The sequence below is a fragment of the Ictalurus furcatus genome, chromosome 5 (assembly GCF_023375685.1).
Source record: "Ictalurus furcatus strain D&B chromosome 5, Billie_1.0, whole genome shotgun sequence".
Taxonomy (NCBI): Eukaryota; Metazoa; Chordata; class Actinopteri; order Siluriformes; family Ictaluridae; genus Ictalurus; species Ictalurus furcatus.
This window is the reverse complement of record NC_071259.1, coordinates 22,155,304-22,181,396: the sequence shown is the minus strand read 5'-3', so window position 1 is coordinate 22,181,396 and position 26,093 is coordinate 22,155,304. Positions and strand designations below refer to the sequence as shown.

The following is a 26,093-nucleotide window of genomic DNA, read 5'->3' as shown; positions in this document are numbered from 1 at the left end:
CCTTGAAATATTTCAGTTTATGTGTAATGATTCTAGAAGATATGAAAGTTCCACTTTTTGAATTAAATTACGGGGAAAAATTTACTTTTCCACGATATTCAAATTTTTTGAGATGCACTTGTAAGTAATATTAGATCAGTCTCTAACACAAATTATGAGACAGGTATACCTTGACCAAAAATAACCTTATTTCTATAGATTTTACACCCATTGTTACTCTAAAATATAGAAAGATGTATGATTGTGGGGGGTGGGGGTGGTATGCCCAGACCCCCCCCAAAAGAGGCTTAGCTCCACCATTCAGAAATCTCTAGGGATGTCCCTGGTATATACAGTATTGTCTGATCTGCGATATTTTGTTGGCATTAGTTGAATTAGTTGGCGTTTACTCAGGACTTTTCTATCAGTGAGAAAATGGAGAGGAGTCTGTTGTTTAGGATGTTGCAGAAAAGTTTACATAGGTTGCTGTCTACACATATACCACTGTAGTTATTTGGGTCGAATATGTCTCAGCTTTTCTCCATCTCACTCTCTCTTACGCACACACACACGCACGCACGCACGCACACACATACGCACGCACACACACACACACACACACAGACACTTTCTCTCTGTATTACTATACTTGTGAGGACCTTCTACTGACAGTGACATAATTATCAATGCAGGTAATTACTGCTATGTCTACACCTAATTTCCTATAATTTTGGGGGACGTTTGAGACATAAACACACACACACAGACACACACACACACACACACACACACACACACAAAGGGAAGCGGAAGGAGGCGGAGCAGTGCTGGTGTTTCTTTGCTTGGAGCAGCGCTGATCGTGTTCACACTGACCGGCAGCATGGCAGGAGAAAGCGAGGCCGATCTGGAGCAGCGTGAACCCGAGCACACACACACCATCCGACAGCCTTTCCTCATCGGGGTGGCGGGGGGCACTGCCAGCGGAAAGGTCGGAAATCTCATTTTCTCCCCGACAGAAAATAAATTCTGCTTGCCAGGATGCCTATAATACTGTATTCTTGCTGTCTGTAGATGAGAGCTCATGACCGCGTGCTTCACGCCAGACCTTAACGTGTCCTTAACGCCTGTTCCGTTTTTCCGGCATCACGTTTACTTTAATGTCGGATAGATAACTGACCCTACAGCTGGTAACGTCATAGAGGCTATTTATACATTACACACATTAAATCTTTTGTACTTTTACATGAATTGAACTAACTGTAGGCTTTTATAGTGCCCCCTCCCAAACTATTAAAATAATATTATTATAATAGTTACAAACCGTAAACCAGTCTACATGATGATTTTAATAGGCTACAGACGGCGGTATTAAATTCCAGCCTGTGTAATATCGTGTATTGTTTAAAATAGCCGTGTTTGACTGACCCACCCTGTTCACGAACACTGACCACGAATGTAGTCATAATTATGATTCCCTCGCCTATCTCACTGAAGTTTCAAGGTTAACTGTCCCTATGTTATTGTGTAAAACAGTAGAGTTAGCCGGTTAGCTTTTGTTCATGTGTAATGCTCCACGCGCACGGAGGCAGCTCGCTGACAGATTCCATCAGATTGGCTCAGCCAGTGTTGTCTCAACATTTCTGGCTAAAAGGGAAACCACTTTGTCTTAAAAGACGACTGTTACATTTACAGTTGCTCAAAACACGGCGTTATTTACGCATTTTGTGGATGGAGCTTCCGACTAGTGCCTTACAGTAGATTTACCGGTTACGCACATTCACAAAGAACAGTGGTCCTTTGTTTGAAACGGTAACACGGCTTTTACGCTTGTCTGACCGTTACAGTATTTGTACAGTATTTAGATATTTATTTAACCAAAGTAACGGATGAATTAATCTGTTAAAGCTACATATTTGAGAGGTTGCGATCAGTAGGTAAACAATAATGGGGTCAGTAGCACATATGATGTGTGTCAGGACAGGACACACTGTGCACCACCTAGTTAAGGTTTCCAACTATCTAATCAGTCATATAAAGGGGATTTTCATCGTACATACTGATGCATGACAAAGGAAAAAACAGTGTCTCGGTTATGCTGTCTTAGGCATTTTTCTGGCATGATTTGGGTCCACTTGTCCCGTTAGAGGGAAGAGTCACTGCAAATCAATACAAAGTTATTCTGACTCATCAGCTTTATCCGACTTTCCTGATGGGAGTGCCCTCTTTGAGGATCACAATGTTCATTCATCTACAGGACACAAGGGCTAACAGATAATGATTCAGATCATATGATATGGCCTTGATAGTCACCATCAACCCAAGTGAACATCCATGTGAGATTTCAGACAACACACTAAATCATCATCATATAGTTGGTGTTTTATTTTTATAGAGTCACCTCTGAAAGTATTGGACTGGTAAGGCCAATTCTCTTGTTTTTGCTATACACTAAAGACATTTGGGTTTGAGATCAAAAGATGAATTTGAAATAGTAGATCTTATAGATTCCTAATATATGCATCTGAAATAAATATTGGACCTGTCTGACAGGTGTTTCTTGTTAGATTGATTATGTACACAATATCTTTGATTGTCAGCTCTTGGTTTGAGCCCTAGTTTCTGCCTGTGCAGACTGCATTTTAAAACAAACAAACAAATAAATAAATAAACCAACATAAAGAACAGAGAGCTGTCTATGGGAGAAAAGCAAGGCATTTTGAAGCTGAGAAAAGAGGGGAAAAATGATCAGAGGCATTGCACAAACCTTGGGCATAGTTAACACAACAAATTTGAATGTCCTGAAAATGAAAGAAACCACTGGTGTACTAGCAATCAGACATCATTCAGGTCGGACAAGGAAAACAACAGCAGTTGATGGCAAAAACTTTGTGAGAGCTGTGAATAAGTATCTTAAAACAGCAGTCAGTGTCATCACCAACAACCACCACTGGGCAGGGGTGAAGTTATCACAATCCAACATTTGAAGAAGACTTTGAGAGCAGAAATATAGAATCCATACCACAAGATGCAAACCACTCATGAGCAGTAAGAATCAGAAGGCCAGGTTGGAATTAGGTAAGAAATACAGAGATGAACCACAAATATTTTCAACCAAGGTTCATTCTGCCTACCCATTTACAGAGAACTGCATCCAGTCTAATTGGGAGGAACTTCATCATAAACCAAGACAATGACGCAAAACACACTGCCAACACAACAAAGCGCTTTGACAGGGGGAAAAACTGAAAGGTTTTAGACTGACCAAGTTAATCACCAGACCTTAGCCCACCTGTGCATGCAGTTCACCTCCTGAAGAGATGATTGAAACAAACAACAACTAATAGTTGGTCTGTTGGCAAGACTGCTTTATCCTGATCCTGGTCACCGTGGATCTAGAGCCAATCACAGTATCACTGGGCGCAATTCAGGAGAATGACCCTTGATGGGTTGTCAGTCCACTGCAGTCCATGCACACACACTCATTCACAACTAGGGGCAATTTAGCATGGAAGGTTTTCTTGATCTGGCCAACTGTTGCAAAGCAGTATTTCTTCACCAGTGAAAGATTTCTTCTGTCATTTGCCAAAGATTTTTCATGGTCATCTGGGCCTTTTGGTGTTACTGAGCTTACCAGTGCATTCTTTCTTTTTAGTAATGTGCCAAATAATTGGTTTGGCCACACCTAATGTTTTTGCTAGATGGGTGTGTTTTGATATTTAAGCCTAATGATGGCTTGCTTCACTGGCAGTGACAGTTCTTTGGACTTCATATTGAGAGTTAACAGCAACAGATTCTAAATGCAAATGCCACAACTGAAATCAACTCTAGACCTTTTATCTGCTTAGTTGTAAGTGAAGTAATAATAACACACCTGAGCAGCCAATTGTCCAATTACTTTTGGTTCTTTAGAAAGGAGGGGACCACATATAAAAAGTGCTGTAATTTCTACACCATTCAACATCCATCACATGAAAGTGTGCACTTTGAGGTCATATTCATTATTTAATTTCAGCACCAATATACTGGGGTAGACAGTTAAACTAACAGTAACTTTGTTAAAGTCCCAACATTTATGGACCTGACTGTATATAGTACAAGTTGGATGTTTTGACAGAAGTCCTTCCTCGGCTGTACTAGCAAATATATATGTATATATATATATATATATATATATATATATATATATATATATATATATATATATTTGCTAGTACAGCCGAGGAAGGACTTCTGTATATATATATATATTCGTATAATATACAACAAAAGTGAGCTGTCATATTAAAATAACTACATTAATTCTAATTTGACATAACTAGAAGCTGACAGACAAAAACATTAATTTCTATATTGTACTTGTGATGATTTCCACAGCTGAGTTACATACTTACATAAGCCCTGTTACACTCTTTTATCAAAACATTTATAATTGCTTGACAGAGTGAGAGTGAATGCCTGTTTGGTTGCTAGACTGCTTGCACAGAAAGTTTGCTCAACATTTCACTCTTTCATGAATGGTATCCAAGAAGAAAACTGTTATCAACAAATTGAATATTTTAATTGTATGAAACAGGCATGTATTACTATATTGTACTTGTATACTGTATATTTTAAATATTTTATTATTTCCTATACATTAATGCATATATCTGTGGTGTTATGTGACTTGGTTTTCTCTGTCATCATATCACCAGCTGGCAGGTGGCCTTGCTACATCTCTCCAATTCACTTGAGGAAGTAGTTTTATTGTGGCCAGGTTTATGTGCTTTGACTGCTCTTCCTAAGATATAGCTTGTATTTGACCTCGTCTGGTTCCATTAGATCTTTTATTTATAGATTTTTAAAGTTATGCTATGTCTTCAGAGGGCTCATGTAAGAACACTGTGTTGATGCTGTAAAGGTACTTATACTCAGAATTAAGGATATGCGGCAAGAGAGTGAACTTAATACCGCTTGTCTAATTATATTGAATACAGGAATTTCTGGTTCTTGTGGCTCTTTTGGCTCTATTTTATTCATGACATGGCACCATATTGACAGTATTGCATTCAGGCTCAATGGCACTGGCATTAGATCTCAAAAATTGGTTGGACTGGGGCTCAGGCTGAGACAGAAGAATGTTTAGTCAGCGTTGACAAGGGCTGGTCAGTTGGCTTTTTTTCTGTGCCCTGATGCAGCATACTATAGTTTTCATTGATGTGGGGTCAGTGAGTGCAGTAAAGCCCTGACATAAAATGGTGCAATTGCATACAATTATAGTTTGTTTTTAAAACTTGTTCTATTGATAAAGAGCTTAGCATTTTGTAGAATAGTTTAGTACAAAGATTTAAAACCCCATTTTATTTCTGTAGGATTCTGTACAATTTCAAAGACCTAAAAGTCAATGAGGCAGCAATGTCAGTTTTTCTTCAAATCATGGAGCATGTTTATGATTGCTTACAAAGGGCCAGAAACAGCTTGTGAGAGTTTGCAGATTATGTGTTAAATGGATTGAGACAAGCAGTACTGCAGCTGATAAGAGCTCTGGAAGGCATGGTGAAACAGCCCTGAGAGACTGATACACTTATTGAATTCTGTGTATGTCAAACATTGTGTTCATGGATTAACTTATGATTTTGTTATCACATACCCTTATTTGAATTTTTAATGTAATATTAATTTGCGATTAACATTAACTAGCAGTAAGTAGCTATAACACGTGCTTGCTGGTGGATAGAATAACAGTGTAAATAGTGTTTTGTTATTGACTTTGTGAGATCCTGAAACAGTGAAATTATTTGCTGTGCCATTAATACAATTTTCCTATGCCATGCTTTTATTCTGACTTTTATTAGCCAATTAATTAATATTAATACTCTCCCTTGTTTTATACTGTATTTTATACTGCATTGTAGTCATTCCTGAGCATTGTTTTCTGTTACTCCCTCCCATATAACAAATGTAAAAGTATTTATGAGTTAGTATTAACCCCTACACATCGCTGTCATGTGGCTAAAGTGTTGTTGGTTTAAAAAGGAGCTAGACTTATTATGATCATGTACTTCTTCATAGCACCATACAGTTAAGGGCATCTGCTGTGTGGGTGGTTGAATTCAGAAATAGAAAATTCAGCAGGGAATGTTGTGAACACTGTAAAACTAGGGGGGGGGGGGGGGATGGGGAGAGAGAGAGAGAGAGAGAGAGAGAGTGTGTTAAATTCTCACACAGAACCTAACCTAACAATTAACTCAATACACTGATATGATTGCTGTAGTAACACCTAGATTTTCCTTGGAAATGTGAACACTGAAACAACACAAGCATAAGGCATTTCAATCCAGTTTCTAGTTTTAAGATATATAGTCAGCTCCATAATTATGGACCCTGGAATTATTAAACCTTTGTTAAAAAAAAACAGGTTAAAAAATGGTTATGAAAATAGGGATGCTCCAATCAGGATTTCTTGTCATCATGATCGGCCAATACCGATCCTGATTGTTCAAGCTTTATATAAGTGATATGTTAGCTTTGAGTTGACCATCACTGTTTCTCTTTTTTTTTCAGATTAAGTAATACTACAGATGTTGCCTTGGTTATATTATTTACAGTAATGTTGTAGATTGTTGTTTTAATTGAGAATCAAATAAATAAGCACAACAAATATTCATTTTACAATTAATATTTTAATAGGCCTTTAAAAATACACGGCAAATGGCAAATATGGTTTCTTGAGACCTTGTAATAATTTCACACTGGTGATGACATGACTGCAGTGCTAAAGTTTAACGTTGTCAAATTGCGATAGAATGTGATTATCGGCCAATACCGATTGGTGGCCAGTCGATCGGAACATCCCTAATGAAAAAATGCCATTCTTCTGTGTCACCTGAGTATATCTCTGTGTTTCCACAATGAAACAGAAAGGAATGAGTTCCTAAACACTCAAGTGAACTTCACAAGGTCATTTGTACATTGGAATATGCTTCAATTACACACAGTGTGTACAGTTATTAGGCAAATAGTATTTCTCAGCTTAATTTTATTGGTGAACAAATACAGTGGTCTCAGTTGATCCTAAATGTTTATTTCACATCAAAGTAGAATGTTTAACAAACAAAAACTGTAATATCTCTTTCTCAGAAGAAATTAACAGCATGCACAGCTATTAGGCAACTAAATTTCACATATTTATTTTTTACTTACTTGTTTGTTCTCCAGTCTTAAAGTATTATTTAATAAATAACTAACATAATATAACATTTAACAATTGAGGAAAAAAATATTTTGGCACTTCAAAAATATTCAGTGATGAATATAGCCACCCTTCTTTTCAATAACTCCATGAGCCTTCCATCCATCGAATGTGTCAGTTTCTTGATCCATTCACAATCAGTTTTAGCGGAGGCAGCCACCACAGCCTCCCAAATTCTGTTCAAAGAGCTGGATTGTCTTCCCTCAGTGTAAATCTCACTCTTGAGAATGGCCCAGAAGATCTCAATAGAATTTAAGTCAAGTGAGGATGGGGACCAGGTCATCTTTTTCTGTCATCTTTCATACCATATCATCTTTGTATGTCATTCTGTCATCTTTGATACCTTTGCTGGCTAGTGTACCTTGATGTATGCTATGGAGCATTGTCCTGAATAAAGGTCATGGCCTTCTTGAATGTTGCTGACTTCTTCCTGTACCACTGCTTGAAGAAAGTATCTTCTACAACTGACAGTAGGTTTGGGAGTTGATTTTCAGTCCATCCGGGGCTCTCCCAGCTGGTCCATCTAGAGTCATTGTCATTTCATCATTTCACAAAACCTTTCACAAAAAAAGAAATCGTCTTCAGGTAGTTCTTGGCCCAGTCATGACGCTTCAGCTTGTGAGTCTTATTCAGTGGCAGTTGTATTTCAGCCTTCCTTGTCTTAGCCATGTCTCTGAGCACTAGACACTTTGTATTTCTGGACACTCCTGGAAGGTTGCAGTTCTGAAATATGGTGGCACTGGACTCTAATGTGTTCCTGGTAATTTCATGTTAAGTCTTAAGTCTTTTGCAGTCAATTAGTGGCTTTTCTTGTCTAAACATTTTTTTGTGTGTGACCCTGTCGAGTATTCTTGGCAGATTGTTTGATTGTTCAGTGGTCACGCCTCAGTAATTTTGCAATCTTCAGTGTGCTGCATGCTCTGATAGGCATTTTACAATTTTTGACTTTTCAGTCTGTTAAATCTCTTTTTTTGGCCCATTTTCCTGAATTAGAATCTGCCTAATAATTATGCACACCTTATATAGTGTGTTAAGTACTTTAAGTCACACCCTGCCTCATTAAACAATTAAACGTCACTCGCAAATAATTATACCTTGTTAGCATTCAGTTTTATATGGTTAAGAGTTGGATAATATGCATTGAAATAATGATCAGATCATAATACTGACTTGCCTAATTATTTTTTAAAAAATTATTATTATAATAAAACATAAATAGTACATGTTCACAAGGATTTTTTAGGTGTTCCAATAATTGACACATATTTTGTTATTCTTCGTACAATAATTAACTAAATAACAAAAGACATACTTCCCAAGGGTGTCTATAATTCCGGAGTTGTCTGTATGTTGTTTTCTGCAAAACTAGTAAACTAAATGTCTCATACAGAACACTTGTAAATATCTTACTTATAAATAGGCTGGCTTTGGCCTGATAAGTTACATGATAAGACATGCACAATGTTACCCTTGAGCAGGGAGTGAGACACTTTTCAAGACACAGTGTACAATGTCACACCTACATTGCCTCTACTTATCCAACAAGAATCAGTCGGGATTAAAGTGCAATAGTAAGAAAGCCCAGTTAACACGAAGCTTGCTTTCCTACGGTGTAACATGCAGACTTATTGTTGTATATTTGAAAGCACAGTTTCTTTGCAAATTCTAGTACTAACAACTCCTTGCAGTGTCATGATTGACAGCAATACTATTTTAATAAATACTGTGAGGAATTAGCCCGGGGAAGGGCGGCGTACAGACCCACAGGAGGCAGAAGTACGTTCACAAACGGTGGTTTATTGGTGCAAGGGTGAAGTGAGTGGGTTGTGAGGGGATGAGTGCGGGGCTTGTGGAGGCGTGACTGCCGGTGTAGCCTACTCGTGGCGGAGGCGGGATTCCCGAGACGGGGGCGAGGGTTTTCCCAGGCCGGCGTCCTCCGTAGGTGGGACTCTCACCACCCGGCGATCTCGTCCGCGCTTGCACCTTTTGTGGGGAGAGAGAGAGAGAGAGAGAGAGAGATTAGCGTGGGGCGTGAGGTTACCGTCGTGCTCGGTGATTGCGAGTCGCTATGTCGCTGGAAAACACGCACGGAGTCCGTCATGTCGCTACGGTCTTCTCTCCTCTCGTACGGCCGGAAGTGCGCCCTTTTATCCTCCTCCGCCGTCGCCTGAGTGGTGGAATTTCTCCGTTGGGTCCGCCAATCGCTGGCCGGCGTCGCGTCAGTCCCGCCCTGCTGCGGCGGTCCTTCCGGCTGGCGGAATGTTCGGCACGAAGCTGCCCACGTCGTGCCGGTGCGGCAGTTGGAGAAGGAGCGATTTCCTTCTTGTGTGCGCCGGCTCTCTGCCCGTCGCGACAGTACCCCCCCCCTCAGCTCCGAGCCTACTGCCGCTCGGTGGTGGGCCCAGAGGGTGTCTCGTCGTGAGAGCCCATCCGCGTTACCATGCTGGGCCCCCGCCCGGTGCTTAACCTGAAAGGAGAAGTCTTGTAAGGCGAGGAACCAGCGGGTTACCCGGGCGTTGGTGTCCTTCGCCTTGGCCATCCACTGCAGGGGGGCGTGGTCCGTTATGAGGACGAAGTGCCTGCCTGCCAGGTAGTATCTCAGCTCCTCGATGGCCCATTTTATCGCCAGTGCCTCCCGCTCGACCGCCGCATACTTCCTCTCGGCCGGGGACAGCTTCCGGCTGATGTAGAGGACCGGGTGTTCTTCCCCGTCAAAGGTCTGGGAGAGGACGGCGCCCAGCCCGGTCTCGGATGCATCAGTATGCACGGTGAACGGGAGGTCAAAGTCCGGGTTGCGGAGTACCGGCGTGCTGGTGAGGGCCCCTTTTAGGGCCTGGAAGGCCCTTTCTGCGTCGGCTGTCCACCTGACCTGGTCTGGCTGGCCCTTCTTTGTAAGGTCTGAGAGGGGAGAGGCTACAGCAGAAAAATTAGGCACGAACCTGCGGTAGTAGCCCGCCAATCCCAAGAAGGCACGTACCTGCTTTTTCGATGTCGGACGCGGGTAGCCCTTCACAGCCTCGATCTTCTTTAATTGGGGCTTCAGCATTCCCCGTCTGATGCGGTATCCCAGGTACTGGGCTTCCGTCAGCCCTAGGTGGCACTTCTTTGGGTTGGCGGTCAGGCCGGCCGCCCGGAGTGCTTTCAGGACCTCCCTGAGGTGGAACAGGTGGTCGGCCCAGGTGGAGGAGTGGATGACCACGTCGTCCAGGTAGGCCGCTGCAAACTGCCGGTGGGGCCGCAGGAGGATGTCCATTAGCCGCTGGAACGTGGCGGGCGCCCCGTGCAGCCCAAAGGGGAGAACCCGATACTGCCAGTGGCCGGTGGCCGTGCTAAAGGCCGTCTTGGGCCTTGCCTCCGGTGCGAGCGCCACTTGCCAGTAGCCTTTGGTGAGGTCCAGGGTCGATATGAATCGGGCTCTCCCCAGCCTCTCGACCAGGTCGTCCACTCTGGGGAGGGGGTAGCTGTCGAACTCTGACACCTGGTTCAGCCTCCGGAAGTCGTTTCATAGCCTCATGCTCCCATCCGGCTTCGGCACGATGACGATGGGGCTGGACCAGGGGCTGCTGGACTCCTCGATGACGTGGTCCCGCAGCATGCGACTGACTTCCTCCTCGATGGCCTGGCGCCGAGCCTCGGGGACACGGTAGGGCCTTTGTCTCACCACTACACCGGGAGGAGTCTTGATTTCATGCTGGACCAGCTGGGTCATCCCCGGGGTAGCCGAAAACACATCTGCGAACTGGTCGATCAGCTCGGTAAGCTCCTGTCTTTGGGCGGGGGTGAGGTCCTCCCCTAAGCCGACCAAGGTACCCTTGCCCCGGTCCGAATCCTGAGCTGCGAACGCCGACACCACCGGGGCTGGTTCCACCCATTTTTTCAGCAGGTTTACATGGTATAGCTTCTCGTCCGTCCGCTTACCGGGCTGCTGCAGGCGGTAGTTGACCGGGCCCCGGCGCTCGAGGACAGTATATGGACCTTGCCACCGGGCGAGGAACTTGCAGGCGCTGCTGGGCACTAACAGGAGGACCCGGTCCCCCGGCTGGAATTCCCGGGGCTGTGCGGGGCGGTTGTATACCTTCTTCTGCTCCTCCTGCGCCGCGTGCATGTGCTCCCGGACGATGGGGCCCACCCTGTCAATCCTTGCTTGCATGTCCTGCACGTACTCGATGACGGAGTGGAAGGGGGATGGTTGCTCCTCCCAGGCTTCGCGGGCCACGTCCAACAATCCCCACAGGCGCCGCCCGAACAGGAGCTCGAAGGGCGTGAAGCCCGTGGACGCCTGGGGGCACTCCCGAACGGCGAAAAGTACGTAGGGGAGGAGGAGGTCCCAGTTCCTTCCTTCCTCGTCCACCACCCGGCGCAGCATCCGCTTGAGGGTCTGATTGAACCTCTCGACCAGCCCGTCGGTTTGGGGGTGGTAGTCCGACGTCCGGAGGTGCTTCACCTGCAACAGACGACACAAATCCGCCATTAGCTTCGAGACAAAAGGCGTACCTTGGTCGGTCAGAATGTCCTTGGGGATCCCCACTCGACTGAAGAGGAGTACCAGCTCCCTGGCGATGTTTTGCGAGGTGGCCTTGCGGAGCGGCACCGCCTCGGGGTACCGCGTGGCGTAGTTGACGAGGACCAGGATGTATTCATGGCCCCGGGCAGACTTGGGTAGGGGCCCCACAAGATCCATGCCCACTCGCTCAAACGGGACGCCGATAATGGGCGGGGGGATCAGGGGCGCCGGCGGGGGCCTCCGCGGGGCCGTGCGCTGGCACTGCGGGCACTGTTGGCAAAAGGCCCGGACCTCCGCATCCATCCCGGGCCACACGAAGCGGTCCCGCAGCTTCTCCAGGGTATTTCGGGCCCCCAGGTGGCCGCCGAGTGGATGGGTGTGGGCTAGGTGCAATAAGACGGCCGTCTTGGGTCAGGGCACCACCAGTAGGTCCACCTGCTCCCCACGGCGGCAGGCCCGTTGGTAGAGGAGCCCCCCTCGGACGAGGAAGTACGATGTGGGGAGCCTCAGGTCTGGACTCTGGTCGACCCCCTCTATCACCCGTACCTGAGCCCAGCAGTGCTTCAGCCGGTCGTCCTCCTTCTGCTCCCGGCCGAACTTCCCCTCTCGGTTCACCTGGGGAAAGACAGACGACAGAGGGTTAGTAGCTTGGGGGGTCTTACCTTCCATGGTGGCCTCTCCGTCGTCCTGGGCCAGGTAGGCCGGCCGGGCCGGGGTCCCCTTCGTACGTCGCCGCAATCTCCGGGGCTCGGCTCTCGGTACCACCAGGAGTCCTGGCCAGTCTCGTCCCAGGAGGAGGGGCACGGGGAGTTCGGGGACGATTCCGACCTGGAGGGGCCAGGTGCCGGCTTCGCCCCGGATCTGGACCTCGGCTGCGGGGACTTCCCGGGTGTCCCCATGGACGCAGGTCACGGTGAGCGTCCCCCTTGGGCGGTGCTCCTCAGGCAGGATGGAGGGCCAGGCGAGGGTCACCGTGCTCCCGGTGTCCAGCAGGGCGGTTACCGGTCTCCCTTCGACCCACACCGTCAAGGAGGGCGCCTCCGGCAGTTGCTGCTGATGGAGGGCGCAGCCTGCCAGCCATGGTTTTGTAAGCAGCCGGGCGGCTTCCCTCTCCGGCTCTGTAGGCATGGGCTCGTCTCGGGGGTGTTCACAAGTGGGCGCCCTCTGGGGGTTCCTCCAGGTGCGGGGCCGGGTCTGGCGGTCGGACCGGGGGCCCGGGGCACCGGGGGGCCGATCGAGGTGCTGCTGCTCCCCGGGGTCGAGCTCCAGGGTGGCCAAGGTTCGCTCCAGGACAGTGAGGAGTTCCTGGGGCGTAGTTGGGGCGTAGTTGGGGCGTAGTTGGGGCGTAGTTGGGGCGTGTGCCCGCGCGGCCTGTCTCTCTGCCCGGGGTAGCGCCCTCAGGAAACGGTCGACCGCCACTTTCTCCGCCACCTCCGAGGCGGTATGCCGATCCGGCCGGAGCCATCGTTTGGTGGTCCGGATGAGGGCGTTCATCTGGCAACGTGGTCGGGCCCCTGGTCGATAAACCCAGCGATGGAATTCAGTAGCAGCCTGGCCAGGGGTTCGGCCACACCATGCCAGGACTCCCTCCTTCATTGCCAGGTAGTCCGCGGCCTCCTCCGGCTCGAGGGCATAGTAGGCTGTTCGGGCCTCTCCCGTGAGCAGTGGACCAAGGGCGCGTGGCCAGTCGTCACGGTCCCACCCCTCCCGGCGGGCGATACTCTCGAAGGCTTCGAAGTACGCCTCGAGGTCCTCTTCGGGGCCGAGGGGGGGTAGTAGGCGGCAGGTCTCGCTACTTGCGTCGGGGAGAGGCACGGAGGCGGCGGGGGTCTCAGTCCTCATGGCGATCAGTGTCTGTGTGGCGACCTGAAGGCTCTCGGCGAGCTGCTGCGTCACAGCGTGCTGCTGGAGGCTTGTCTCCAGCAGGTGTTGCAGGGCGTGGTCCATTTTGGGGGTTTTTTTTTTTTTTTGGTATTTATTTATTTATTTATTTTTTCTCTCTCTGTTTTTTTTTTATTTTTATTTATTTATTTTTTTTACGTTTGTGGTAGGCGAGTCTGTACTATGCCCGCATCCTCCACCAGTGTGAGGAATTAGCCCGGGGAAGGGCGGCGTACAGACCCACAGGAGGCAGAAGTACGTTCACAAACGGTGGTTTATTGGTGCAAGGGTGAAGTGAGTGGGTTGTGAGGGGATGAGTGCGGGGCTTGTGGAGGCGTGACTGCCGGTGTAGCCTACTCGTGGCGGAGGCGGGATTCCCGAGATGGGGGCGAGGGTTTTCCCGGGCCGGCATCCTCCGTAGGTGGGACTCTCACCACCCGGCGATCTCGTCCGCGCTTGCACCTTTTGTGGGGAGAGAGAGAGAGAGAGAGAGAGAGAGATTAGCGTGGGGTGTGAGGTTACCGTCGTGCTCGGTGATTGCGAGTCGCTATGTCGCTGGAAAACACGCACGGAGTCCGTCTTGTCGCTACGGTCTTCTCTCCTCTCGTACGGCCGGAAGCGCGCCCTTTTATCCTCCTCCGCCGTCGCCTGAGTGGTGGAATTTCTCCGTTGGGTCCGCCAATCGCTGGCCGGCGTCGCGTCAGTCCCGCCCCGCCGCGGCGGTCCTTCCGGCTGGCGGAATGTTCGGCACGAAGCTGCCCACGTCGTGCCGGTGTGGCAGTTGGAGAAGGAGCGATTTCCTTCTTGTGTGCGCCGGCTCTCTGCCCGTCGCGACAATACATAAAAATATTAAAGGTTAAATGCACAGTATAATTAAAGGTCTACAATTTACTTAAAAAGATTTGAGTGAGATGCTATGTTTACAGTGTAGATAGTTAAAAACTGTTACACATTTATTTATTATGACACATTCATACATCCTTTGTCTTTTGATTGATTATTAGTAGACCTACATTGTAACAGAGGATATGAAAACAATAACAGGATATGATGAATATCTGCATCATTGCAGATGTCTGCATATACTTTAAATGGCCAAAAGTATGTGGACACCTGACCATCACACCCATATGTCAGCCTTCCCCAAACTGTAGCCACAAAGTTGGAACTTGGAATTGCACAATTGTATATGATGGCTTTGTATGCTTGTAGCATTATGATTTCTCTTCACTTGAACTAAGAGGCGCAAACCTGCTCCAGCATGATAATGCCCATGTGTACAAAGAAACGTCCATGAAGACATAGTTTGCCAAGGATGGTGTAAAAGAACCCGAGTGGCCTGCACTGCAGGGTGCTCTGAGTCCAACCCCACTGAACACCTTTGGGATGAATTCAAATCTAGTGGCAAGCCTTTCCAGAAAAGTGAAGGTTATTATAACAGCAAAGGGGTACTAAAGCTGGAATGGGATGTTCAACAAGCACATAGATGTGATTGTATCAACTGTGTATGCTACAATACCAGAAATAAAAGACATTACTTGCAATCAAAAAAATATAGTAAAATTATTATAAAAGCCAAAAACTTTTCTTGGATATGGTCCAGATCCTGCCCCACCAAATATACTAAACTTTTCAGCTTGTGTACAACAACATTGTGATGAAATTAATCATGTTTATTATATATAGTCACCTAAATCACCTAAACACTTTCCGGCTATAGAGGAAAAAATTTACTGAAATGGGAGTAAACTAAATGTCTCATGCATAATACTTGTAAATATCTTACTTATAAATAAGCTGACTTTGCCCTGATATGTTACATGACAAGACATGCACACTGTTACCCTTGTGCAGCGAGTGAGACACTGTCAATTTACAATGTCACACCAATAATGCCTCTAATTACCCAACAAGTATCAGTCAGGATTAAAGTACAATAGTAAGAAAGCCCAGTTACTACAAAGATGCCCTGTGTGTGCAGAGTTTGCATGTTCTCCACGTGCTGTGGGAGTTTCCTCTGGTTCAAAGACATGCATGGTAGGTTGATTGGCATGTCCAAAGTGTCCATAGTGTGTGAATGTGTATGTGATTGTGCCCTTCAATGGATTGGCACCCTGTCCAGGGTGTATCCCGCCTTGTGCCTGATGCTCACTGGGATAGGCACCAGGTTCCCCGCAACCCTGTAGGATAATCGGTATAGAAAATGGATGAATGGATGGATGGAAGATTAAAGTGTATTATAAGTTTGAAAGTTATGTCAAGTTCTCCATATTCAGAGTCAGTTTGTTAAATTAAAATTAACTCATTAAATTAACCTGTATGTAGTTCATGTCTCCAAGGTTGCCAGATTTTTCTTCAGTAAAGATTGGGTGTTCTCAGTAGCGGTCCCATGTCCTCCATGTGGAAGAAAACTTTACAGGGACAGTCAAGTAATTAATTCAAGGACTGAATCACCTGTAACTGAGACATGCTTCTTCACAGCTGCACAAAAAGTCCTGCACAGCTGTCTGAGTAGCACATAAGTCAGTAGGTCTGAATACTGGTATAAGCAATTTCAGTATTAAGTCCTCAGTATGCATGTGTAACTCAACATTGATTACGGCCCTAAAAGATTGGGGTTGTTGAAATATTTTGCAAACCTTTTGCATATGTCCTTGGTATTTTAAACATGTAATTGGTTGATACAACAATATTGTACTCTTTACAACAAAATTTGAATGATTTATTAGAAAATTACCTTTCAGATTTTCAGGCATGGGGGCCCAAATGTCATAAAATTTTTTAAACCGACAGTGGACTGTTACCACAGGTTTATACATCGGACAGATATTTGAATGATTTTTTGGTATATTTTTCCTTACAGTCATCCGTGTGTGGTAAGATTATGGAGCTTCTTGGCCAGAATAAAATTGACCATCACCAAAGGCAGGTTGCCATCCTGAGTCAGGACAGTTTCTACAAGGTGCTTACCCCAGAACAGAAGGCCAAGGCTCTTAAAGGGCAATTCAACTTTGATCACCCAGGTAACTGTAATGTAAGTTAGGAGCTGAAATTTTTTTGAAGGCTCCTGATATCTATCCTATAGAATATGTTTTGGAATTTACACTAGTTGTGGACCTGGAAAGTTCTTTTTTTTTTCTTTTTTTCTCATCCACTTTTTCCTTCCTCCTCTTAGATGCATTTGATAATGAGTTAATAATTAAGACTCTGTGGGACATCATGGAGGGAAGAACAGTTCAGATCCCAGTCTACGACTTTGTAACCCATTCCAGGTAAGCCCCTGCAGCCTCTCACATACAAAGTGATATGGATTGTGTTTAATTTTCTTTCTAATTTCTCCTGTGTTTCTTTACAGGAAGAAGGAAACGGTAACAGTGTACCCAGCTGACGTGGTGCTGTTCGAGGGGATTCTCATGTTCTACTCGCAGGAAATCCGGGATCTCTTTCAGATGAAGCTGTTTGTCGACACAGATGCTGATACACGACTCTCACGCAGAGGTGAGTATGGTAGCACTAACACTACCAAGTGGTGTATATACAGTTGTGTTCATAAATTTACATACTTCTTGCAGTGTGCTGCTCAAGAAGGCAACACAATGCATTAAGAGCCGGGGGGTGTAAACAATTGAATAGGGTGATTGGTGTAAATTATTATTTTGTCTTAGGGTTAATGTAGTGTGTTGCCTTCTTGAGCATCAGTGAATGTTTGCACCTTTTGTAATAGTTGTGTATGAGTCCCTCAGTTGTGTGAAAAGATGGATCTCAACATCATATAGCCACTGCTGGAAAGAGGTCAAATGTGCAGAAGATACTGGAAAACCAAATAATGTGCAGGACCTGGAGGATTTTTCTGAAGAACAGTGGGCAGTTTAACTGCTCAGGACAAACAAGGGACTCATGAACAACTATCACAAAATATAAAAACAGTTGTTGATCATCCAGGTAACAACACATAGTATTAAGAATTAAGGGTATGTAAACTTTTGAACTGGTTCATTTGTGTAAATTCAGTTATTATTATGTCTTGTGGACTATATGTAAATATCTGTTATGTGAAATAGCTTATTCAAGGCAGGACTAAATAAAAAACAAAATGCAACTTTTATGATCCCTCTTATTTATTTTTAAATTATTAACATTTTTTCAGATTCTGCAAGGCGTATGTAAATTTATGCGCACAACTGTAGTTTCAGTACTTGTATCGCATTGTTTGTAGGCACATTACCTTCTGCTGCATTTTCTTCATTCTTGACGTCAATTTAATTTGAACTATTTCCTAGTTTGTTTTTTCCTTTTTTTTCCATCAGTCTTGCGAGACATCAGTGAGCGAGGACGGGACCTGGAGCAGGTCTTAAGTCAATATATCACATTTGTTAAGCCTGCTTTTGAAGAGTTCTGCCTACCAGTAAGTGCTGAAGTATTTCCCACAAAACCTCCCATTAGTTAATCACCTCTCTATGGAGCAAAACTGCAAAAGTGAGGACCTGATTGTTTTTATATAGACAAGAATATATTTTGTCATTTACAAATTTGAAACAAGTCTCTACCTATGAAACATGTTCTGTAGTTGTTAAGCACTGTTTGTAATGTTTTTAAATATGTATTTAAATATCTTGACCATCTTTTGAAAAATTGAAAAGGGAACTCTGTAGATGTTGAGATACTTTTATGTGAGTTTTCATAATCTGCAAGAAACTATAATTAAACCACCATCTGGTGGATTATGGGTAGAATATGATGCACCTAGATGCAGAATAAATTACTCCAAATATGTGCATGGTTCATGTTCTCAAATGATCATGTATAGTTAAAAAAAATGAAAGAAAAAGGCATGATGGATCAAATTTTACACAGATATGGGTCTGATCTGGTCTCCACTGAAATTAAAGGATTGTTGAATAAAATGAATTGGTGCAGCAACTAGTTAATGTTAGCACACTAGCCGGATCATATCAACAGACTAAATTTACATTTACGACATTTGGCAAATGCCCTTATTCAGAGCAACTTACATTTATGTCCTCTATTCAGCTGAGCAGTCCTTGCTCAGGGGCCCAGCAGTGGCAGGCTGGTGGTGATGCTGGGATTTGAACTCCTAACCTTCCAATCAGTAGTCCAATGTCTTAACCACTGAGCCACCACTGCCCACAAAAGCAGAAAAATCCACTCTAAATAAGACTCATAACTACATAGCTACAATTAAATCAATAACCCAAAAATATAATCTTGTTAGTTTGAATTGGATGAGTAATTTAATAATACTACCAAATATGGTTAGTTTATGTTTTCATTTCTAAAATGTGTTCTACATAGTGCAATGAGTAATTTACAACTTTAAACAGAAAGCAAAGCTTCTATTAATGATTAACATATTTTTTTTATTATGATTTAAATGTTGTACATATACAGTACAGTGCCCTCTGAAAGTATTAGAATGGCAAGGCCAATTCTTTTGTATTTGCTATGCACTGAAGACAGTTGTGTTTGAGATCAAAAGATTTAGAACATGGGACCATTTGTTTGAACCCACCCATTTTTCAAGTGATCAAAAATATTGGAACATGTGACTGACAGGCATTTCTTGTTGTCCAGGTGTGTCCTGTTAGATTGATTGTTTAAACAAGTAATAGCTCTTAATGTCTACTCTTGGTTTTAGCCCCAGGTTTACCTGTGAAGACTGCATTTGTAGTTAAAAAATGTTAAACCAACATGAACACTGGAGAACTGTCTGTGGGAGGAAACCCATTTTGAAGCAGAGAAAAGAGGGAAAATCGATTAGAGCCATTGCATAAGCATTGGGCATAGACATTACAACTATTTGGATTGTCCTGAAAAAGAAAGAAACCACTGGTATAATAACAATCAAACAGCAGGTTGATGACAAACTCTTTGAGAGCTGTGAAGAAAACAAAAAACAACAGTCAGTGACACCATCAACAACCTCCACAGGGCAGGGGTGAAGGTATCACAACCCACCGTTTGAAGATAACATTCGAGAACAGAAATATAGAGGCCATAGCACAAGATGCAAACCACTCATCAGCAGTAAGAATCAGAAAGCCAGATTGGAATTCACAAAGAAATACAGAGATGAGCCACAAAAGTTCTGGAACCAGTATTAACCTCTACCAAAGTGATGGAAAGGCCAAAGTGTGGAGAATGAAACGATCTGCTCATGATCCAAAACATACAAGATCATCTGTGAAACATGGGAGAGGTAGTGTCATGGCTTGGGCTTGCATGGCTGTTTCTGGAACAGTCTCACTAATCTTTATTGATGATGTAACTCATGGTAGTAGCAGCAGAATGAATTCGGTCTAATTGGGAGAAATCATGCAGCAAGACAATGACCAAAACACACTGCCAACACAACAAAGGACTTCAGCAGAGCAAGAAAGTGGGAGGTTTTAGACTGGCCAAGTCAATCACCAGACCTTAAGCCAATTGAGCATGCATTTCACATCCTGAAGAGGAGACTGAAGAGTGAAACCCACCCAAAACAAAACACAACTGAAAGAAGCTGCAGTACAAACCCGGAAAAGCACCACAGAAGAAGAATGCAACAGTTTGCTGATGCCAATAAGTCACAAGCTTGATGCAGTTATTGCAAGCAAGGGATATGCAGCCAAATATTAAGTGTTATTAACTTTAATTTTCTTTACAACTTTTGCTTACCTAAAAATTGGGTGGTCTGCTACAAAAGGTGCCACATTGCCAAATTGTTTAACACATCTAGATGTAAATATCAGTAATTGAAAGCTGAAGTTTTGATCTATTGCCTCATATTCATTTTGATTTCAAAGCGAAATGTCTACAGTATACAGCAAAAACAAAAGTATACTCCCCAATGTGTGTGTGTGTGTGTGTGTGTGTGTGTGTACAGTTGAGGTCATATGTTTACATATGCCTATGCAGAATCTGCAAACTTTTGAAAAGGAATATCAGTGTATATTGTTATTTTGTTATTATTGTGTCTTGTGGACTATATGTAAACATCTGTTATGTGAAATAGCTTATTCATGGCAGTACTAAATAAAACACAAATTGCAATTTTTATGATTCATCTTATTTAAAAAAAAATTATTAACATTTTGCAGATTCTGCAAGGGGTATATAACCTCAACTGTATATATTAAACTACAATGGGTTTAATTAAGTGGCTAATAAATGGCAACATCATTATAAATGTAGGTTGTTTGGGTTGAGACTGAGTGAGAAAGTTTTTTTTAACTGTTTGGTTTAACTGTCTTCCTGTATACTAGTGAGCTTCAGGTTTTAACTGCCGTTTCGACTTCCTGAAGCAGGTGTTTCATGCTCCTTTTTTTTCTTGTGTTGCTATCACATCTGTAGCTTGAGCACCTAGGTATGCATTCTTTCTGGGTTTAAAACATTTTTTTTTTTCACAAATTTAGAAAATTAAGTTTAGAACCTTATTAGTGTTGATATATACAACATGTAAATACAAACATATTTCATACGACTATATTAAATTGGATAAAAATATACAGTACTGTACGAATGTTTTGGGCACCCTATTTTTTTATTACAAACTTTGTTATAGATTTTTATTTTGTGATGTCTACATTATCGAGTCAGTACAAAAACATTTTAGATTTCCTAACAGTTTTCCAGCACAAAATTAAATGTTACAGAAAAACATTTGGCTTAGTAGTGATGTTGGCTACTAAAGTCTACTACAATTACTAAAGTCAAATAGCTACTACTGGAGATGTAACATAAGATAGCTATGTACCTGCCAAAATTAGAGCAGTATAGCGTTTGGGTAGCAGGCTTGCTTAGTTAGTGTTAATAAATATTGGACTTGCCAATACTGTTAGGCATATGCACTCTTTTTTTTGGTTGCAGGTATTGTGTGGGCCAATGCTATTTGCAAGAGTTTGGTGGTACTCACTAAGATTCCTTTTGGTTCAACACTGGCGTCACTGATAGGAGGCAGACCCTATCATGCCTACGATTTTGGTGTGATACTTAATACTTATCAGATGGCATATATGTGGTAACTAATGCAATAAGTCCAAAAACTAGCTACAAATTTGACCTGACTTTTTTTTTTTAAACAAAAAAGCTGTAGTGCAGAATTAATGATGGGTTTAGAGTAAGAGTCACATACACTACTTGCTGCTGTGGAGAGTTTACTAGTTGGGGCAGTGTCAAAAACAGTGAGGCAGATGGTAAGGAGATGTAGGCAGATGATTATAAAGAAAGTGGGCTAAATGTATTTTGAAATATTTTCAGACTAGATGAAGCCAATTCTATAGCCATCTGTACAAGACTACACTGGGGAAAGTCTTTTTTCATTTTCTTTTGCTAATGGACTATTAGCACTTTGATATCACTCTGCATGAAGTTTTAATTAATTTTAAATGCATTAGTTTTGAGGGGGTTTTTAAATCCTATTTTTTTAAAAATGTCAAACCTGCTGCCAAAGGAATTCATCCCACAGTTATTTTTGTTGTCAGTTAAAGTTAAATAAAATTCAAATGAAATCCTTGCACTAGGACAGAGTGAATTCAGTTGTGACATGTGCTGTACAAAAGAGTACATTTGGGGCAGTATTTTTGCAGATCACTATCCAATTCCTCTCAGCTAGTTTAGAGTTTAGTTTAGACCACAGGTGCATGCCAGCTCAAATAGGCCCATCCTGACGTGTTTTCGGATAATACCGAGTTAGAAATGGCTGAAAAAACTCTTAGACACTGCTATAGACGCATCCTTCGTCCATCATTAAGCTATAAGGAGCTTCAGCACTGCATGCTCTCAGTTTCAGATTCACCGGTTTTAGTTCAGCTCAGCCACAAGAATGTATTTTATCAAATGGTCCTTCAGTAGTGTTATATGATACACAGATGTATTATTTTGCACATTGATTGCACCGCTTTATTTACTTTCATTTTTAACACTCTAGCCTAAAAATCCGCTGAAGTTGTAAATATAATTTGTAGCCTGTGTAATATCTGTTAATTTAAGTGCAGGCTGATGTGTCCTTTGCTACATGAATAAAACACTCTTAAAAATATTGATGTCCTGAATCTGTTTTAGATTTAATTCTAGCTGTCTATTTTTTTTCTTTAATTACTGGTCGACTAGTAAAAATTTGTGGGCTTGCAACTGCTAGTTTAGAGATCTGTTATTTTTTTTCTAGCTATTTGTAGGTCTTTTGCCAAACAATAATCAAAATAGCCGTTAGAACATTTAGAGGATTTCTCAAGAACTCAGTTTCCTTGAAAAACGTCTAGTATAAACATCTCTGGCGTCGTGCCAACCAGGAAACGGTTATAAAATGCTGATCGAAAGCCACCTGTGCACTTGAGTGTCTCTTTTCTTCCTGGGAACCTTACTAAACTGCTTCTTGTTTTTATGTTTCCAGACAAAAAAGTATGCTGATGTGATCATCCCAAGGGGAGCTGATAATCTAGGTGAGATTAGTGTGTGACCGTGGAACTAGAAAATGTTTTGGTAGTAATTATCACCTCTTCTGTTTTGGAATGCTGAATGTTTCTTAGCAAGGCCATTCTCAGATTCTGCACATTCCTATTCAGCCGCCTTGCCCTTTCCACCCACCCCCAGATGTTTAGTGGTCCTAAAGGTATACTATTAGTAAAAACAGACTCAGTCAGTCTCACAGCTGAAAATTTCAAATTTTATTTAAAGGTGGTTGTTTAATTTCAATGTCCTACTTAGTATGACGCCCAAAAAAGTAATATAATTACAGTATAATTACAGCTAATGCTCTAACCATTCATAATGTTACCAGTAGAAATAGAATCTGTAATAAAGTAGATAGCAGCCATGTTTTATTTAAAGGTAACATTATACTAATACTTTACCAATTCTACTGTAATATTTTGATATATTGATGATATTTTCTTCTGAGGTGTGTTTGACCCCTTATTATTCTTCTCCTTCTCTAGTTGCCATTAATCTGATAGTGCAGCACATCCAGGACATTCTGAACGGTGGCTTAACCAAACGACTGAACGGTTGTCTTAATGGCCACACTACTCCTCGCAAGCGGCAGCCATCAGAGTCAAGCAGCAGGCCACACTGATATGCCCTACAAGGGAACCAGAGAAGAGTGGCAATGGACAAGGGACTTGAAGGGGGGTTGTGTGTATATATATACACTGATGATTTGCAAACTGTATTTAAAAGAAAAAAAATCAAGAAATGCCTTCTCTGACTTGCTACAGTGTTATTGTTTTGTCTTTTGTTTTTCAAATGACTGCTGCACTTAATTGTGAGGGGAAAATTTTCCTTGCTGAAAACAGTTGGTCAAAGCTATTTTGCCTGTCCTATTAATTTGCATTGGCATATTTTATCCATCTGGCCCTAGATTATGAGTGTTTCTAAAAATAATAAGACCGTACGGGTCACTTCAGAATTTGCCAAAGGGACATAGCTGGTAAAGACCTGCACTGACTTGAATAAAAAAAACAAAACACAGCATATTTTCACGATTAAAGTACAACTTCTGCCTCTGTTGTAATATTATTGCCTCTAAAGCATTTTCAGCTCCTCTGCTGTATGTTAGTGTTTATTCCAAGAGCAAAGTGACTTTATTCAAAAGGAGTGATGCCTTTTTTTTTCTTTAATTCCTTCATTTTTGCTAACATCCATCTTCATTATTCGTAGGTCAGGGCTTGTATTGTATCTTGCACTGTAAAATAAAGCTCAGTGGCATGTTATGAACAGTATGTTAACATGACAGAGATGCTTACGTACAGACAAAGAAAAGTTTGGATGTTCTCCAGGTCCTATGCAGCATGTTCAAAGACAGACTCTCTCAACACACCTTAAAGTATATGCAGATTCAGTAAAGAAACCAAGAACTTGTATGGCTGTCCTTGATCTACTGTATTCAATGTAGTGTTTTGACACCTTTCAAACAACACTAAGAGGCAGATGATAAATTGCAAAAATACTGATTTTATTTAATAGAATTTGTTTTTACAGATAATTCTTGAGTTATATTTATTGTCAGCTGCAAACATAAAGCACACATTACGATGGGACGCCACTCAGTATGTATTGTATGGATTTTAACCCAACAAATTTTGCCACACAATCTATTTTGTCATTTTGCAGAAGGAAACAACACTTTCAGTTTTCTCTCTAACTCAGGATCCCATGTTCATGCATGGGATTTATGCAGGGACTCATGCATTGGACCAGTGACTTTTCTTCTTCATTTTCCTTTTATAAGGGCTCATCAATACCGAACCTCTTTTGAGAATATAATCCTGTCCTAACTATAACAGATTTTGTATCTCTTATGTTTCATATTTATTATTTTTCAAAATCTACTTTAAAATTACTCTCAGAAATGAATCAGTACTGTAGATGGTCTTACATTGTCCTTTCTGTCCTGGCATACTGTACATTTCTTCCACTTTTTGTTCCTGCTACATCTACACCGACACTGCTGCTATGGTACAGGGTAATTCGTAAATGGCTGAACAGTGTAATGAAAGTGTATAATCAAATTGAGGTGGTTGTCTAAGCCAGTGAATTTATATTTAATTGTTATTTTAGGAAGCTGCAGTTCAATAAAAAAAAAGTGAATTAGATAGAGAATTGTGGTGTTAAAAGAACGGTTTGGTCTGTCCCCATTAAATACAAGTTGTGTAAATAACTGTTCTTTTGACATTGTTTATGTTTTATGTATAAACTTTAATGTCATGACACAAATCAGTATGTTCTGATATTAATCATGAATTTGCAACTGCCTCCTGGTGGACTGTGCTGCTTCTACTCACAAGTACTAATGCAAAAAACACATACCTTAATGATATATACCTGTGGTTGAATCGGTGAAGTCTCTCAGACACCAGCTGTAATAAACTGCAATATGCCTTATAACAATTTCAATTTCACCACTTTGCATTTTTATTTCAAATTATGCAGACCAGAGAATAATTTTATTTCAGTTTGATTTCATTATGGGGTAATCAATTTCTGTGGTATAACTTTTTGTTAGTTGTTCTTGGGAAATGCATTCTTTGACATATTTGTGTGCTTTTTTTCAGAATATGTACAACTGTATGTATACTTGTCGATATCATCAAACTGGAGATGTAATGATTCAGAAAGTTAAGAAGCTTGCAAACTTTTTTTTAATTTTTTAAAATTTATTTATTATTTTTTTTATGGACCAGGTATGATAGCAATGCAAGTTAAAAGATAAGAGGCACTGTTTTGATGAAGGATTATAAATATGTGGTTCTGCAGCAAGTAAATGATATTAATAGATAATGGACAGTATTAGATTAATCATGAGAGATAAGTTGGGTCATGCGTTTGCACTTCTTTGTAATCGTCTCAGTGTTTCACAATGTACTGCAATTTAAATAAACGAATAAACAGAGATAAGATGGACGATTAAATAAAATTTTTGTACTATACGTTGTATTGTATGTGAGTCGATTTTTTTCAACGTTGCCATCATCGTGTGGTAGGCGATAGTCATTGCAAGCGCGT

General features: G+C 42.4%; 1 protein-coding gene across 1 annotated transcript; it reads left to right on the top strand.

Annotated features, from left to right (window-relative positions):
• Positions 1-369: 369 nt before the first annotated feature.
• uck2a (uridine-cytidine kinase 2a) lies at positions 370-26,026 on the top strand. Its single transcript, XM_053625259.1, has 7 exons — positions 370-967; positions 16,459-16,618; positions 16,771-16,867; positions 16,951-17,093; positions 17,903-18,000; positions 22,984-23,032; positions 23,528-26,026. Exons 1-7 carry the CDS (start codon positions 860-862, stop codon positions 23,662-23,664), a joined length of 792 nt encoding a protein of 263 aa, XP_053481234.1. The 5' UTR covers positions 370-859; the 3' UTR covers positions 23,665-26,026.
• The last annotated feature ends 67 nt before the right edge of the window (positions 26,027-26,093 follow it).